We start from the raw sequence: 14,107 nt of genomic DNA, 5'->3' as shown, positions 1-14,107 counted from the left end.
AAAGTCTCGCCTCTGGTTGCTTTAACCTTTCCTTCCCCCCTACCTTCCCCCTTCCTTCCTTCCTCTGTCTGTTCAGGTTTAAAGTTCACCTCTGCTGGGGTTTTTTAATTAAGTAGAAGGACGAAGAAGGAGGATGGATTCTCTCCTTGGTAGTTGCACACACAGAATTTATTATTCCAAACAGAGTATTTAGATTTATCTTTAAAAAATAACCGGAGGGGATTTTTAAATTTGACTTCTGTTTGCCAACAAAAAACAAACAGAACAAAAAGGGTTTAAAACATTTAATCCTTTATGTTAGGAAGTAAAAATGTATTTATTAAGAATATGATATAAAACTGAACATGTGACTGAATAAATAATTCTTGAAAAATCTGCATAATTAGGCCAGTTATCTGAGGGTGAAGGAGGCGACGCTCTAAAACTGTCTGCAGCCCTGCACAGAAACACAGGAGCACTCTGGGTAATTATACACTACTAAAACGTTATATTATGGATGTTAAATGTAAATATTTCACTTGTTTCTGAAGCTGAGTATGGTGGACGGCTCTAAATACTACAATACCCATGAGCCTGAGCTGCGGTTTGCTATGGAGACAGAGCCAATCAAGGTAGTGAGTTGGAGATGCTGCATAGTTAGTTGAAATCATCCAAAACTGTAAGTGGGACCTTTAGGTGCATCCAACAGAATGTTAAGCTCTGTGATTGGATGTTTCTAAGAGGAATGCATCCTGGGAAATGTAGTTAACTCAATTATTTCCAAGAACGCACACAAATCAACCAGGAGAGTTTCACATCCATCTAAACCTTGAAGTGCTTCAGCTGTCAGAACAGATAACTCTTCACAATTCACAACTCTGAGCTGGGAAACCTGAGTTTAACCCTTAAATACATTTCACAGTATCCACTCATTATTAGTCTTTATATGTAATTTTGGGCCTGAAGATGGTTATTCCTATGTAAAAAATAAATAAATAAAATATATAAAAAATAAATATAAATGTCTGGAATGTGAATGACCTCTCTAATAAAAATAAAATTAAATAAATAAATAAAAAATATAAAAAATTAATATAAATGTCTGAAATGTGAATGACCTCCCTATTAAAAATAAAATTAAAAAAATAAATAAAAAATATAAAAAATAAATATAAATGTCTGGAATGTGAATGACCTCCCTATTAAAAAAAAAATAAAAAATAAAAAATAAAAAATAAAAATAAAAAATAAAAAATAAAAAATAAAAAATAAAAAATAAAAAATAAAAAATAAAAAATAAAAAATAAAAAATAAAAAATATAAAAAATAAATATAATTGTCTGGAATGTGAATGACCTCTCTAATAAAAATAAAATTAAATAAATAAATAAAAAATATAAAAAATAAATATAATGTCTGGAATGTGACTGACCTCTCTAATAAAAATAATATTAAAAAAATTAAATTAAATAATATTAAAAAATGAAGCTTTCAGAGAGCAGGATGAAATCGATTAATTATATTAAATGTGAATAAACAGTGTTTTTGAATTTTTTTAATAAATATGACTTAAATACTCATGTGTATCAGCTGCATAAACATAATTTTAGAAAGTTGAAGTATTTCCAATTGTTGTATATTCTGGGTCACATGAGGATAAGTTGTCAAATTTCTGGCTTAAAAAACAAAACAAAAAAACGTTTTAAGGTGTTTTTTCGTCTCTCAAGTGTGAAAAATGGGTCAAATTAGACCCTGAACCTTATGTAAGGGTTAAAAGCTTTAAAGCAGACAGTAAAAATGTGAGCGGTCAGCAGTTTCCTGAACATCACGCAGGTCAGAGAGAGAGAGAGAGAGAGAGAGAGAGAGAGAGAGAGAGAGAGAGAGGAGGAGAGAGAGAGAGAGAGAGAGAGAGAGATGAAGAGAGAGAGAGAGAGAGAGAGAGAGAATCGATGTGACTGACAGGTTCGTCCTTGCCTCAGCAGCCCGAAGCAATGAGGTCAGTGATTTTTAGCTGTGTGTGTGTGTGTGTGTGTGTGTGTGTGTGTGTGTGTGTGTGTGTGTGTGTGTGTGTGTGTGTGTGTGTGTGTCAGTGTGCAAGTGTGTAGCAGGTCAGAGCTGAAAAAAACCTTCACAGAAGGTTTATTCCACATTTATTTTCCTGTATATAATCAGATATTTACTAAAAATTACTGGTGACACTATTTGACACTGGGCTGCATCACTTCATTGACTCTTCTATATGTCCTGATACTAATAGCTTTATTTCTTTTAACCCATCATCTAACTTATTAACCCTCCTGTTGTCCTCGAGTCTAGGAAGGAGGGGAGGAAGAAGGAAGGAAAAGAGGGAGGAAGGGAGGAAGAAGGAGGGGAAGGGAGGAAGAAGGAGGGAAAGGAGGGAGGGAGGAAGGAAGGAAGGACAGAAGGAAGGAAAGGAAGGAAGGATGGAGGAAAGAAGGAAGGAAGGAAGGGAGGAAGGAAAGGAGAAAGGAAAGGAATGACAGAAGGAAGGAAGGGAGGAAAGGAAAGAAGGAAGGGAGGGAGGAAAGAAGGTAGGAGGGAGGGAGGGAGAAAGGAAAAGAGGAAGGAACGAGGGGGGGAAGGTAGGGGGGAGGAAAGAAAGAGAGAAGGAGGAGAGAGGGAGGAAGGACAGACGGAAGGAAGAAAAGGGGATGGAGAGCGTAAAGAAGGAAGGGAGGAAAGAGAGAAGGAGGGAGGAAGAACAGACGAAGGAAGGAATGGATGAAAGAAGGAAAAGTCAAAACCGACGGGTCAATTTGACCCGGGAGGACGACACGAAGGTTAAAGAAGATTATAAGTCATAAAAGGTCTGATTGGATTCATTACATTGAGCTGAATATCATATATTGATCAAAGCTGTAGCTGTGCAGAGCTTAAAGCAAGGCGATAAGATGTTAAACTTGTTATTATCAAGTGTAGAAAGTTACTAATTTAGCTTCAAACATGATCTGAATTAGAGTAAAATCAATAAAATATCAATAAATGTGTCTTTTTATACAGTTTTTGGGATAATTTAATGAATTAAAACACCTGAGAAATCATACAAAATTGCAACATCTCACTCTTCTTTCTATGGATTTAGTTAATTAATACATTTATTTAGTGTAAGGAGAAACGTTTAATTCCAGGATGCTTTTAGTGCATTAATTATAAGTCACTTTAGACAGAAGTGTTTGTGCCAAAAAGTGTTTAAAACAACAACAAAACCAAAATCCTTTAAAGTTAAACGTTGCCAAAGAGCCGTCCAGCTCATTGATTCACACCGTCGCCCTCGGTGACCGAAGAGACTCGGAGGCATTAAAGCGAACGCTGCCTCAGCATAAACTCTGAAAGCAGAAAATCATTGCAGGGAGACAAATTCATCAGATCATGACATCACCGAGCCGAACTCGATATCACCGAGAACCAGTGACTAACTTATAGCTTCTTATTTTTAAGGTTATTTATCTTTATTATTTATGTTTTTATACTTTATTCTGCTGCTATGATCAATAAAGTGTTTCTTATCTTACAGCCTAAAGTAGATCTTCATTATTAGTTATTTATTTGATCATAATAAAGAATGTAAAGCTCCAACTTTTCTCAATTATTCTATAATATATCAGATAATATTTAAAATAATGCTCCTATAATCCAAGGTGAGGTCTTTACATTTATATTAACCCTTTATATAATGTTCAGGGTTAAATTTCACCCATTTTAACATCCAATAACTGTCAAAATACGTCTTTTCTTTTAGCCTGAAATTTGATATCTTCCCCTAATATTTAAAAAATGTTTAATTATTCACATTTAATATAATTTGTTTAAATAGCTCTCATGTTTTATGTAACATTTGGACCATAATATAGTGTCTTTTATATAGTTTTTTAAATCATAACAACTAAATAATAGACTATCTCTGCTCTCTAAAAGCTTCATTGAGGATAAATCATGTTTATCTGTGATTGATGACGTCTTTATGGAGGATTGGTGGTTCGGAGGTTTGGTATAGAGACTAATTATGTGAGGAAATGCTGTGATGTGAGGGTTAGATAAAAGAAAAGCATGTTAAAAGATGCTTTAAACAGAGAATTTTGGGACATTTTTGCTTTAGAAACTTAATAATAACTTTCTGTTCATCTACTAATGAATGAATCAACTATTTAACCCTCCTGTTGTCCTCGAGTCAAGGAAGGAAGGGAGGAAGGAGGAAGGAATGGAGGAAGGAAGGGAGGAAGAGGGAAGGAAAGGAGGGAGGGAAAGGAGGGAGGGAGGAAGAAGGAAGGAAAGGAGGGAGGAAGAAGGAAGGAACAAAGGAAGGGAAGGGAGGAAAGAAGGAAGGAAGGAAGGTAGGAGGGAGGGAGGGAGGAAAGAAGGAAGGAGGGAGGGAGGGAGGGAGGGAGGAAAGAAGGAAGGAAGGAGGAAGGAAGGAGGAAGGAAGGAATAAGGAAGGAAAGGAGGGAGGAAGTAAGGAGGGAAGGAAGGAAAGGAGGGAGGGAGGGAGGGAGGAAAGAAGGAAGGAGGGAGGAAAGAAGGAAGGAAGGAAGGTAGGAGGGGAAGGAGAAGGAAAGAAGGAAGGAGGGAGGGAGGGAGAAAGGAAAAGAGGAAGGGAGGAAGGAAGGAAAGAAGGAAGGAAGGAAGGAAGGTAGGGGGAGGAAAGAAAGAGAGAAGGAGGCGAGGGAAGGAAGGAAGAAAGAAGGAAGGATAGAAGGAAGAAAGAAAGGGGGATGAGAAGGAAGGAAGGAGGAAAGAAGGAAGGAGGGAGGGGATGGAGAAAGGTAAAGAGGAAGGGAGGAAGGAAGGAAGGAAAGAAGGAAGGAAGGAAGGAAGGAAGGAAGGAAGGGGGATGGAAGAAAGAAAGAAGGAAGGGAGGAAAGAGAGAGGAAGGAAGGAAGGAAAGAAGGAAGGAAGGAAGGACAGATGGAAGGAAGGAAGGAAGGAAAGAAGGAACAGTCAAAACAGACGGGGTCAATTTGACCCGGGAGGACGACACAAAGGTTAACTAATTCTTGCAGCTGTGACAGAATGTAAAGTTAATTAATATCCTGCATATAATCTACATAATGCTTCTTTCCTTGGTGCATCAAACATAATAACCTGATAACATTCAGGCAGAAGAAGAAAAAAAATGGAAATCTTTACATGTATTAGACATAACATGCTTTATCTTTAATAATGCATCAGCTGGCTTTAGATGTTAAACTGAATAATTAATGAGTGTATGTGATATTATATGGAGGAGGAAACCTTGTTTGACCCATAAACATCTCTACGTTCAGTACGACCTGAATTAACCTCAGTTATTATTTTATGTCTAGTTTCTTTTCCCTGAAGTTGAGTGGTGAGTCATAGTCATAGGCCAAAATGTCCCAAATGAACATCATACTGCATTGAAGAAGGCTTTAAACTAGCGATTGAGACCATAAACACATTTTGAAAACGTTTACTGAGGTTAGAAATCAAGTGAGAAGTTGGTGAATTCTCCATTGACTTGTATAGAGACGGAAGTCCTTTTGACACCAAAACGGTCGCCCCCTGGTGGCCTTTTGATAGAATGCAGTTTTAAGTTACTTCCGCGTTCGCATCATTTCAGAGGACCGGAACTCCCCGCCTGGTTAAATTCAAGGCAAACTAGTGACAAACTGACACATTTGCAATATATTGACATATATCAATACTGGATGCCCTAAATTATTCTTTTATATATAGTTTCTTGTCCCTAATGGTGAGTTGAGTCATTCTTGTTCATGCCGATATATGATCAAATTGAGAATATGATCAAATTACGTCATTGTTTTCCATAATTTTGCAGTTTAAATGAATGATTTCTATATTTTTCCATTTTAATTCAAGGCAAACTAATTAAAAAATGACACTTTTTTTATATAATGTTAGACATATGAAGAGTTTTGTGTGATTTTTGCATACTGTATATTTGCCATATCTTAATATAAATCAATACTGGATGACTCAATTATTATTTTATATATACTTTCTTGTCCCTAAAGGTGTGTTGAGTCATCTTTGTTCATGCCAATATTTCAATATCACAGTCTATAAGGTTTGAGGTAAACAAGAAGGTGAGAATATGATCAAATTACGTCATTGTTTCCCATAATTTTGCAGTTTAAATGAATGATTTCTGTATTTTTTTTCACTTAAATTCAATGCAAACTAAATAAATATTGACATTTTTTAATCATTTTACACATATGAAGAGTTGCGTGTTCACTGCATTTACTCAGATTACTTTGTGTGACTTTGCATGCTCTATATTTGCCACATCTTGACAATATACACTGGAATAATGTTTTTATTATAGTAGGTCTGGGGCATGTTTCATTAAGAAGCTGCTCACTCTGAACACTATTTTACACTAACTCCTTCACCTCTGCTCTGACAGTCATAATAAATCTGCAGACTGTCCTCAAGGCATCAACACACTAAATCAGCCACTTGATAGAAGAAAATCCAAACTATAAATCATTCAGGCCGATGAAAACATCTTTAAACATGTCCTTACCTTCTCTTGTACTCGTCTCTCTCTCTCTTCACTTTGGCCAGCACGTTGTACAAAGCCCTGATTTCGGGTGTGATGGTGTCGATCTGCACCCCGACACCGTCCGGGTGAGTCCAGGACACTCCTGGGCCCGTGACGCACGACTCCCTCCCGGTGCCAAACCTGCGGGTGTGGTTGAAGGACCAGATAGTCCCGGGCTGGAAGCGAGGAGGAGGAGGAGGTGGAGGAGGAAGAGGGCTGTTGTTGGTGTTAGTCCCGGTGGTGTGATCTGTGTATTTCTCGTTGATGTTGTTGGTGATGATGGGTCTGCAGGGGTCGCAGGGGCTCAGCGCGGGGCTGATGGAGTAACTGGAGGTGGTGAGGTTGGAGTTTGAATCCGTGAAGGGGTTCAGGTTGTTCCCCAGCAGGTGTTTGTTGTCATAGAAAGGAGGAGGGTTTAGAGTTGGGGAGAGGAGGCCACCAGGGAGGTAAGCCGAGTTATTGGCGTTATGGAGCGGGATGAGGCCCGGTCTGGATGGGATAGGCCCTATAAATCCAGTCTGCACCCCCATCTCTTTAGTCAGGGGCCTCTGGTGTCCCTCCCCTCCGCTGTTCCCCTCCAGGGCCTGCTGCAGCTGCTTCTCCAACACCTTGTTCCTGCGCTCCAGCTCATGCACTTTAGCCAGAAAGCAGCGGAAGCGCAGGTTCAGGGTCTTCAGCACGCTGATGTTGGAGCCCAGGTCGTTGCGCAGCGCCGTGGCCGCAGGAGGGACCCGGTGCAACGGGCTGCTCAGGTGCAAGTAGGCGAGGCCCGATGGTGGCAGGGCGCCCAGGTCCAGCCCGGACAACCCATCGGGCCCAAACCCAGCGTGATCCCCTAAGAAGTAGCCCGGTTCTGGGATGGCGGAGTCGGTCTGGCCCGTCATGTGGTGGTGGTGCTGCTGCGGGGCCAGGAAGCCGTTCTCCCCCAGAACCGGATTCATACTCGAGTAGGAAAATCTGAAGTGCTCGAAATCCGGCATGAACTCCGACTTCTATGTGTTCAGCTCGGCAGGTAATTCCAATATGAGGATGACTCTCGTCCCTTTGAGTCTCTCTGCTGATTTCACCCGGCGGTCACCTTTACGCAGAGGAGCTGTGGGCTGTTATTCAAATGATGCAGGTTAAAAAATGATGCTTTAAAGGCCTGATATCGCAGCAGAATAACAAAAAAACACCAAAATTATACACAGATAACCCCGCGATGACACAATATGCTGAATAAAAACGATAAAAAGTGAAAGAAAGAGACTCTAAACACAGCGCTGGACCCTGCAGCAAAATATCACTGAGTTTACTTTCAGGTATGACTAATTTCTGGGTGAGAGCTCAGGAGGAGAAGCGCACTGCCACAAATGTGTTTATTCTAAGCCTTACAATAAAGCAACGCGGATATTTTGCAGCTGAGATGAAGTTTAAGCAACTTACCTGAAAATATGAGGAGAAAAAACACGGAGTTTGGCAGGATATAATCAAGAGAAATCAGTTTGAGTTGAGAGTGGAGCTGCGGTGCAGCAGAGCTCAGAAATAAACAAGCAAATGACTGCGGCTTTCAGTACCGTACTGATGGTAAGAGAGGAGCACCGGGTAGACTGAAGTACCGTAATAACCAGAGTAAAGATGCACCTGTGAGGACTCCTGCTGCAAATATGGAAAAATAAAACTTTTTGGGGTTTAATCTGTATTCATAATGGAAGGTGTTTGAAGGGGAAATGCAAGAAACTGAATTTGAGAAGTGCAGCTTAAAAAAACAACAAAAAACAAGACACATCTCCATCTTAACTAAATCTTCCCCTGCAGTGTCAAACTCACTATGTTCAGTCACAGCTGAAGCAGATAGATTGGTCTTAATTAGCCCCAAATTGAGTCTCAGTGAGGCACAAACACTGGAGATGTCCCCATCCTTCACACTAAATCAGCTGCTGTTTGTTAATACTGTTAACAAAAGAGATAGTTTCTCTTGTTAACAGTAACTGTCTCTTATGAGCAGTGGTGGAAGGTAATTACGTACAATTGCTCTTAAACATTACTGTATTATTTCCATGTGATGCTACTTTCTACATCTCAGAGGTAAATATTGTACTTTCCCCTCCAGCAGCTACTGCAGTACTTTTACTGTAATACTGCATACTACATCACTCATAATACTGCAGTACTTTTACTTGTAATGGAATATTTGTACACTGCAGTAAAGTTACATGGTGAGCAGCTTTTAACTGAGACTTTACTGTAAATGAGGAAACACAGTTTGAATCCACAGAGCGGCTCCTCGTCCTGATAACCGTCCCTGTTCTTTAAACACAACAAGCTCCACTCTGGGATCAGAGTTCATTGTTCTCTCCCTTCAGGTGTACAGGTTGAAGATGGGTGTAACAAACATGTGATGCAGCACAGACCTATCAGGCTGCATTTATGACTGAATCACATGATCAGATCAAAGTTCAAACCTGTTTCATTTATGAGGAAGTGAAGCTGAGACAGTCGTTGCCTCTGAGAGCTGAAATGGCGCAGAGAGATCAGCTGGACCGAGAAACAATCAGCTGTTCCATCTGTCTGGATCTACTGAAGGATCCGGTGACTATTCCTTGTGGACACAGCTACTGTATGAGCTGTATTAAAGGATTCTGGGATGGAGAGGATCAGAGGAAGATATACAGCTGCCCTCAGTGCAGAGAGGCCTTCACACCGAGGCCTGTCCTGAAGAAAAACACCATGTTTGCAGCTTTAGTGGAGCAGCTGAAGAAGACTGGACTCCAAGCTGCTCCTGCTGATCACTGCTATGCTGGACCTGAAGATGTGGCCTGTGATGTCTGCACTGGGAGGAAGCTGAGAGCCTTCAAGTCCTGTCTGACGTGTCTGATGTCATACTGTGAGAATCACCTCCAGTCTCACTTTGAATCAACCAAATTAAAGAAACACAAGCTGGTGGAGCCCTCAGAGAAGCTCCAGGAGAACATCTGCTCTAGTCATGATGAGGTGATGAAGATATTCTGCCGTACAGATAAGAAGTGTATCTGTTATCTGTGTACTATGGATGAACATAGAGGCCACGACACAGTCCCAGCTGCAGCAGAAAGGACTGAGAGGCAGAGAGAGCTCGAGGTGAGTCGACTAAACATCCAGCAGAGAATCCAGGACAGAGAGAAACATGTGAAGCTGCTTCAACAGGAGGTGAAGGCCGTCATTCGCTCTGCTGATAAAGCAGTGGAGGACAGTGAGAAGATCTTCACTCAGCTGATCCGTCTCCTCCAGAAAAGAAGCTCTGATGTGAAGCAGCAGATCAGATCCCAGAAGGAAACTGAAGTGAGTCGAGTCAAAGAGCTTCAGGAGAAGCTGCAGCAGGAGATCACTGAGCTGAAGAGGAAAGACGCTGAACTGAAGCAGCTCTCACACACAGAGGATCACAACCAGTTTCTACACAACTACCCCTCAGTGTCACAACTCAGTGAACCTACAGACTCATCCAGCATCAATATCCGTCCTCTGAGATACTTTGAGGATGTGACAGCAGCTGTGTCAGAGCTCAGAGATAAACTACAGGACGTCCTAAGGGACAAATGGACAAACATCTCATTGACAGAGATGGAAGTGGACGTTTTACTGTCAGAACCAGAACCAGAGCCCAAGACCAGAGCTGGGTTCTTAAAATATTCAAGTGAAATCACTCTGGATCCAAACACAGCAAACACATGGCTGTTATTATCTGAGGGGAACAGAAATGTAGAGTGCATGAGTGAACGACAGTCTTATTCTAGTCACACAGACAGATTCACTGATCATTATCAGGTCCTGAGTAGAGAGAGTCTGACTGGACGTTGTTACTGGGAGGTGGAGTGGAGAGGAGGAGTTAATGTAGCAGTCACATACAAGAATATCAGCAGAGCAGGAACTGAATCTCTATTTGGACGTAATGACAAATCTTGGTCTTTAGATTGTTACCCTAACTGGGGTGAATTTCGCTTCAACAACAGCAGAACTCGGGTCTCAGGTCCTGTTTCCTCCAGAGTCGGAGTGTACCTGGATCACAGAGCAGGTATTCTGTCCTTCTACAACGTCTCTGAAACCATGACTCTCCTCCACAGAGTCCAGACCACATTCACTCACCCTCTCTATGCTGGACTTTGGGTTCACTGTGAAGCCACAGCTGAGTTGTGTAAACTGAAATAGTCAGAAGTCATTTCATACTTCATGTGTCAGATGTTGTAATTCTTCATGTTTTTGTCTCCATGTTTCTGAGCTGCTCAGAGATCAGCTGACATGCTTATAGGGATATTCAATCACTTTTTTCAAAACTTTATGTATTTTTCATTTATATTATCAATTTCTTTAAATGTGACATTTTCCTGTGTGTTTTTATCCATGGAGGCTCTCACTGCTCATCATCATGTTTCTAACCTTCACTGACATTTCTTCAGATGAAACTTCTCTTTGTTCTAAATGTTAGTTTCATGTTTGTATTGATGTATTTGTGTCTGTTGTTTCTTAAACAGAGAAAACAGCAGAACTTCCTTCGTCACAGATATGTTGTTCTCAGCGCTTTGTAAATCTGAACATGAAATCATTGATCACACTTTACTGATTGGATGTGTGAACAATCTGAAGCTTCAATAATCAATAAAAATGATTGTTATCCACAGCGATCAAAGTGTTTTCTTCTCATTGAAAGGTTGTATACTTTTACTGTAATACTGCATACTACATCACTCATAATACTGCAGTACTTTTACTGTAATACACTAACTGCATCACTCATAATACTGCAGTACTTTTACTGTAATACTGCATACTACATTGCTCATAATACTGCAGTACTTTTACTGTAATACTGCATACTACATCACTCATAATACTGCAGTACTTTTACTGTAATAATGCATACTACATCACTCAGAATACTTATGTACTTTTACTGTAATACTGCATACTACATCACTCATAATACTGCAGTACTTTTACTGTAATACTGCATACTACATCACTCATAATAATGCAGTACTTTTACTGTAATACTGCATACTACATCACTCATAATAATGCAGTACTTTTACTGTAATACTGCATACTACATCACTCAGAATACTTATGTACTTTTACTGTGATACTTTAACTACATCACTCATAATACTGCAGTACTTTTACTTGTAATGGAATATTTTTACATAGCAGTAAGGTTAAATGGTGAACAACTTTTAACTGAGACTTTACTGTAAGTGAGGAAACACAGTTTGAATCCACAGAGCGGCTCCTCGTCCTGATAACCGTCTCTGTTCTTTAAACACAACAAGCTCCACTCTGGGATCAGATTTCATTGTTCTCTGCCTTCAGTTTGAAGATGGGCGTAACCAACATGTGACGCAGCACAGACCTATCAGGCTGCATTCAGCAGGATCACATGATCAGATCAAAGTTGTTTCACTGATGAGGAAGTGAAACTCAGACAGTCGTTGCCTCTGAGAGCTGAAATGGAGCAGAAAGATCAACTGGACCAAGAAACAATCAGCTGTTCCATCTGTCTGGATCTACTGAATGATCCGGTGACTATTCCTTGTGGACACAGCTACTGTATGAGCTGTATTAAAGGATTCTGGGATGGAGAGGATCAGAGGAAGATATACAGCTGCCCTCAGTGCAGAGAGGCCTTCACACCGAGGCCTGTCCTGAAGAAAAGCACCATGTTTGCAGCTTTAGTGGAGCAGCTGAAGAAGACTATACTCCAAGCTGCTCCTGCTGATCACTGCTATGCTGGACCTGAAGATGTGGCCTGTGATGTCTGCACTGGGAGGAAGCTGAAAGCCTTCAAGTCCTGTCTGACGTGTCTGATGTCTTACTGTGAGAATCACCTCCAGTCTCACTTTGAATCAAACAAATTAAAGAAACATAAGCTGGTGGAGCCCTCGAAGAAGCTCCAGGAGAACATCTGCTCTCGTCATGATGAGGTGATGAAGATATTCTGCCGTACAGATAAGAAGTGTATCTGTTATCTGTGCACTATGGACGATCATAAAGGCCACGACACAGTCCCAGCTGCAGCAGAAAGGACTGATAGGCAGAGAGAGCTCGAGGTGAGTCGACTAAACATCCAGCAGAGAATCCAGGACAGAGAGAAAGATGTGATGCTGCTTCAACAGGAGGTGGAGGCCGTCAGTCTCTCTGCTGATAAAGCAGTGGAGGACAGTGAGAAGATATTCACTCAGCTGATCCGTTTCCTCCAGAAAAGAAGCTCTGATGTGAATCAGCAGATCAGATCCCAGCAGGAAACTGAAGTGAGTCGAGTCAAAGAGCTTCAGGAGAAGCTGCAGCAGGAGATCACTGAGCTGAAGAGGAAAGACGCTGAACTGAAGCAGCTCTCACACACAGAGGATCACAACCAGTTTCTACACAACTACCCCTCAGTGTCACAACTCAGTGAACCTACAGACTCATCCAGCATCAATATCCGTCCTCTGAGATACTTTGAGGATGTGACAGCAGCTGTGTCAAAGCTCAGAGATAAACTACAGGACATCCTGAGGGACAAATGGACAAACATCTCACTGACAGGGACTGAAGTGGACGTTTTACTGTCAGAACCAGAACCAAAGACCAGAGCTGAGTTCTTAAAATATTCATGTGAAATCACTCTGGATCCAAACACAGCACACGAATGGCTGTTATTATCTGAGGGGAACAGAAAAGTAGAGTGCATGTTTCCACAACAGTCTTATTCTAGTCACACAGACAGATTCACTGATAAGTGGCAGGTCCTGAGTAGAGAGAGTCTGACTGGACGTTGTTACTGGGAGGTGGAGTGGAGTGATGCAGTACTTTTTGTAGCAGTCACATACAACAATATCAGCAGAGCAGGAAATGATTCTGTATTTGGACGTAATGACAAATCTTGGTCTTTAGATTGTTACACTAACAGGTATGAATTTTGCTTCAACAACATTAAAACTCGGGTCTCAGGTCCTCTTGCCTCCAGAGTCGGAGTGTACCTGGATCACAGAGCAGGTATTCTGTCCTTCTACAGCGTCTCTGAAACCATGACTCTCCTCCACAGAGTCCAGACCACATTCACTCAGCCTCTCTATGCTGGACTTTATGTTTACAATTTATTAGGCACAGCTGAGTTGTGTAAAGTGAAATAGTCAGAAGTCATTTCAGACTTCATGTGTCAGATGTTGTAATTCTTCATGTTTTTGTCTCCATGTTTCTGAGCTGCTCAGAGATCAGCTGACATGCTAATAGGGATATTCAATCACTTTTTTCAAAACCTTATGTATGTTTCATTTATATTATCAGTTTCTTTAAATGTGACTTTTTCCTGTGTGTTTTTATCCATGGAGGCTCTCACTGCTCATCACCATGTTTCTAACCTTCACTGACATTTCTTCAGATGAAACTTCTTTGGTCTAAATGTTAGTTTCATGTTTGTATTGATGTATTTGTGTCTGTTGTTTCTTAAACAGACAAAACAGCAGAACTTCCTTCACCACAGATATGTTGTTCTCAGCGCTTTGTAAATCTGAACATGAAATCATTGATCACACTTTACTTTACTTGGATGTGTGAACAATCTGAAGCTTCAATAATCAATAAAGATGATTT

At 40.7% G+C, this 14,107-nt stretch overlaps 3 protein-coding genes across 3 annotated transcripts in view; 2 read left to right on the top strand and 1 right to left on the bottom strand.

The window, feature by feature from the left end:
- Positions 1-8,029, bottom strand: part of LOC133996479 (non-homologous end joining factor IFFO1-like) — a gene marked incomplete in the record, with an annotated part of 16,173 nt that extends 8,144 nt beyond the window's left edge. Inside the window, 2 exon segments of the mRNA XM_062436062.1 lie at positions 6,506-7,623; positions 7,949-8,029. Of these exon segments, the coding sequence (XP_062292046.1) occupies positions 6,506-7,503 (998 nt within the window).
- Positions 8,030-9,007: 978 nt separating this feature from the next.
- Positions 9,008-11,048, top strand: LOC133996488 (tripartite motif-containing protein 16-like). The gene has a single exon (XM_062436074.1). It carries the CDS (start codon positions 9,023-9,025, stop codon positions 10,685-10,687), a length of 1,665 nt encoding a protein of 554 aa, XP_062292058.1. The 5' UTR covers positions 9,008-9,022; the 3' UTR covers positions 10,688-11,048.
- A 934-nt stretch (positions 11,049-11,982) lies between these two features.
- Positions 11,983-13,858, top strand: LOC133996480 (tripartite motif-containing protein 16-like). The gene is made up of 2 exons (XM_062436063.1): positions 11,983-13,384; positions 13,466-13,858. The coding sequence occupies exons 1-2, from the start codon at positions 11,983-11,985 to the stop codon at positions 13,645-13,647; spliced, it is 1,584 nt and encodes a 527-aa protein (XP_062292047.1). The 3' UTR covers positions 13,648-13,858.
- The last annotated feature ends 249 nt before the right edge of the window (positions 13,859-14,107 follow it).

Source organism: Scomber scombrus, chromosome 16 (assembly GCF_963691925.1).
Source record: "Scomber scombrus chromosome 16, fScoSco1.1, whole genome shotgun sequence".
Lineage (NCBI taxonomy): Eukaryota > Metazoa > Chordata > Actinopteri > Scombriformes > Scombridae > Scomber > Scomber scombrus.
The sequence above is the reverse complement of the archived record's forward strand: the minus strand, read 5'-3'. Positions and strand labels throughout refer to the sequence as shown.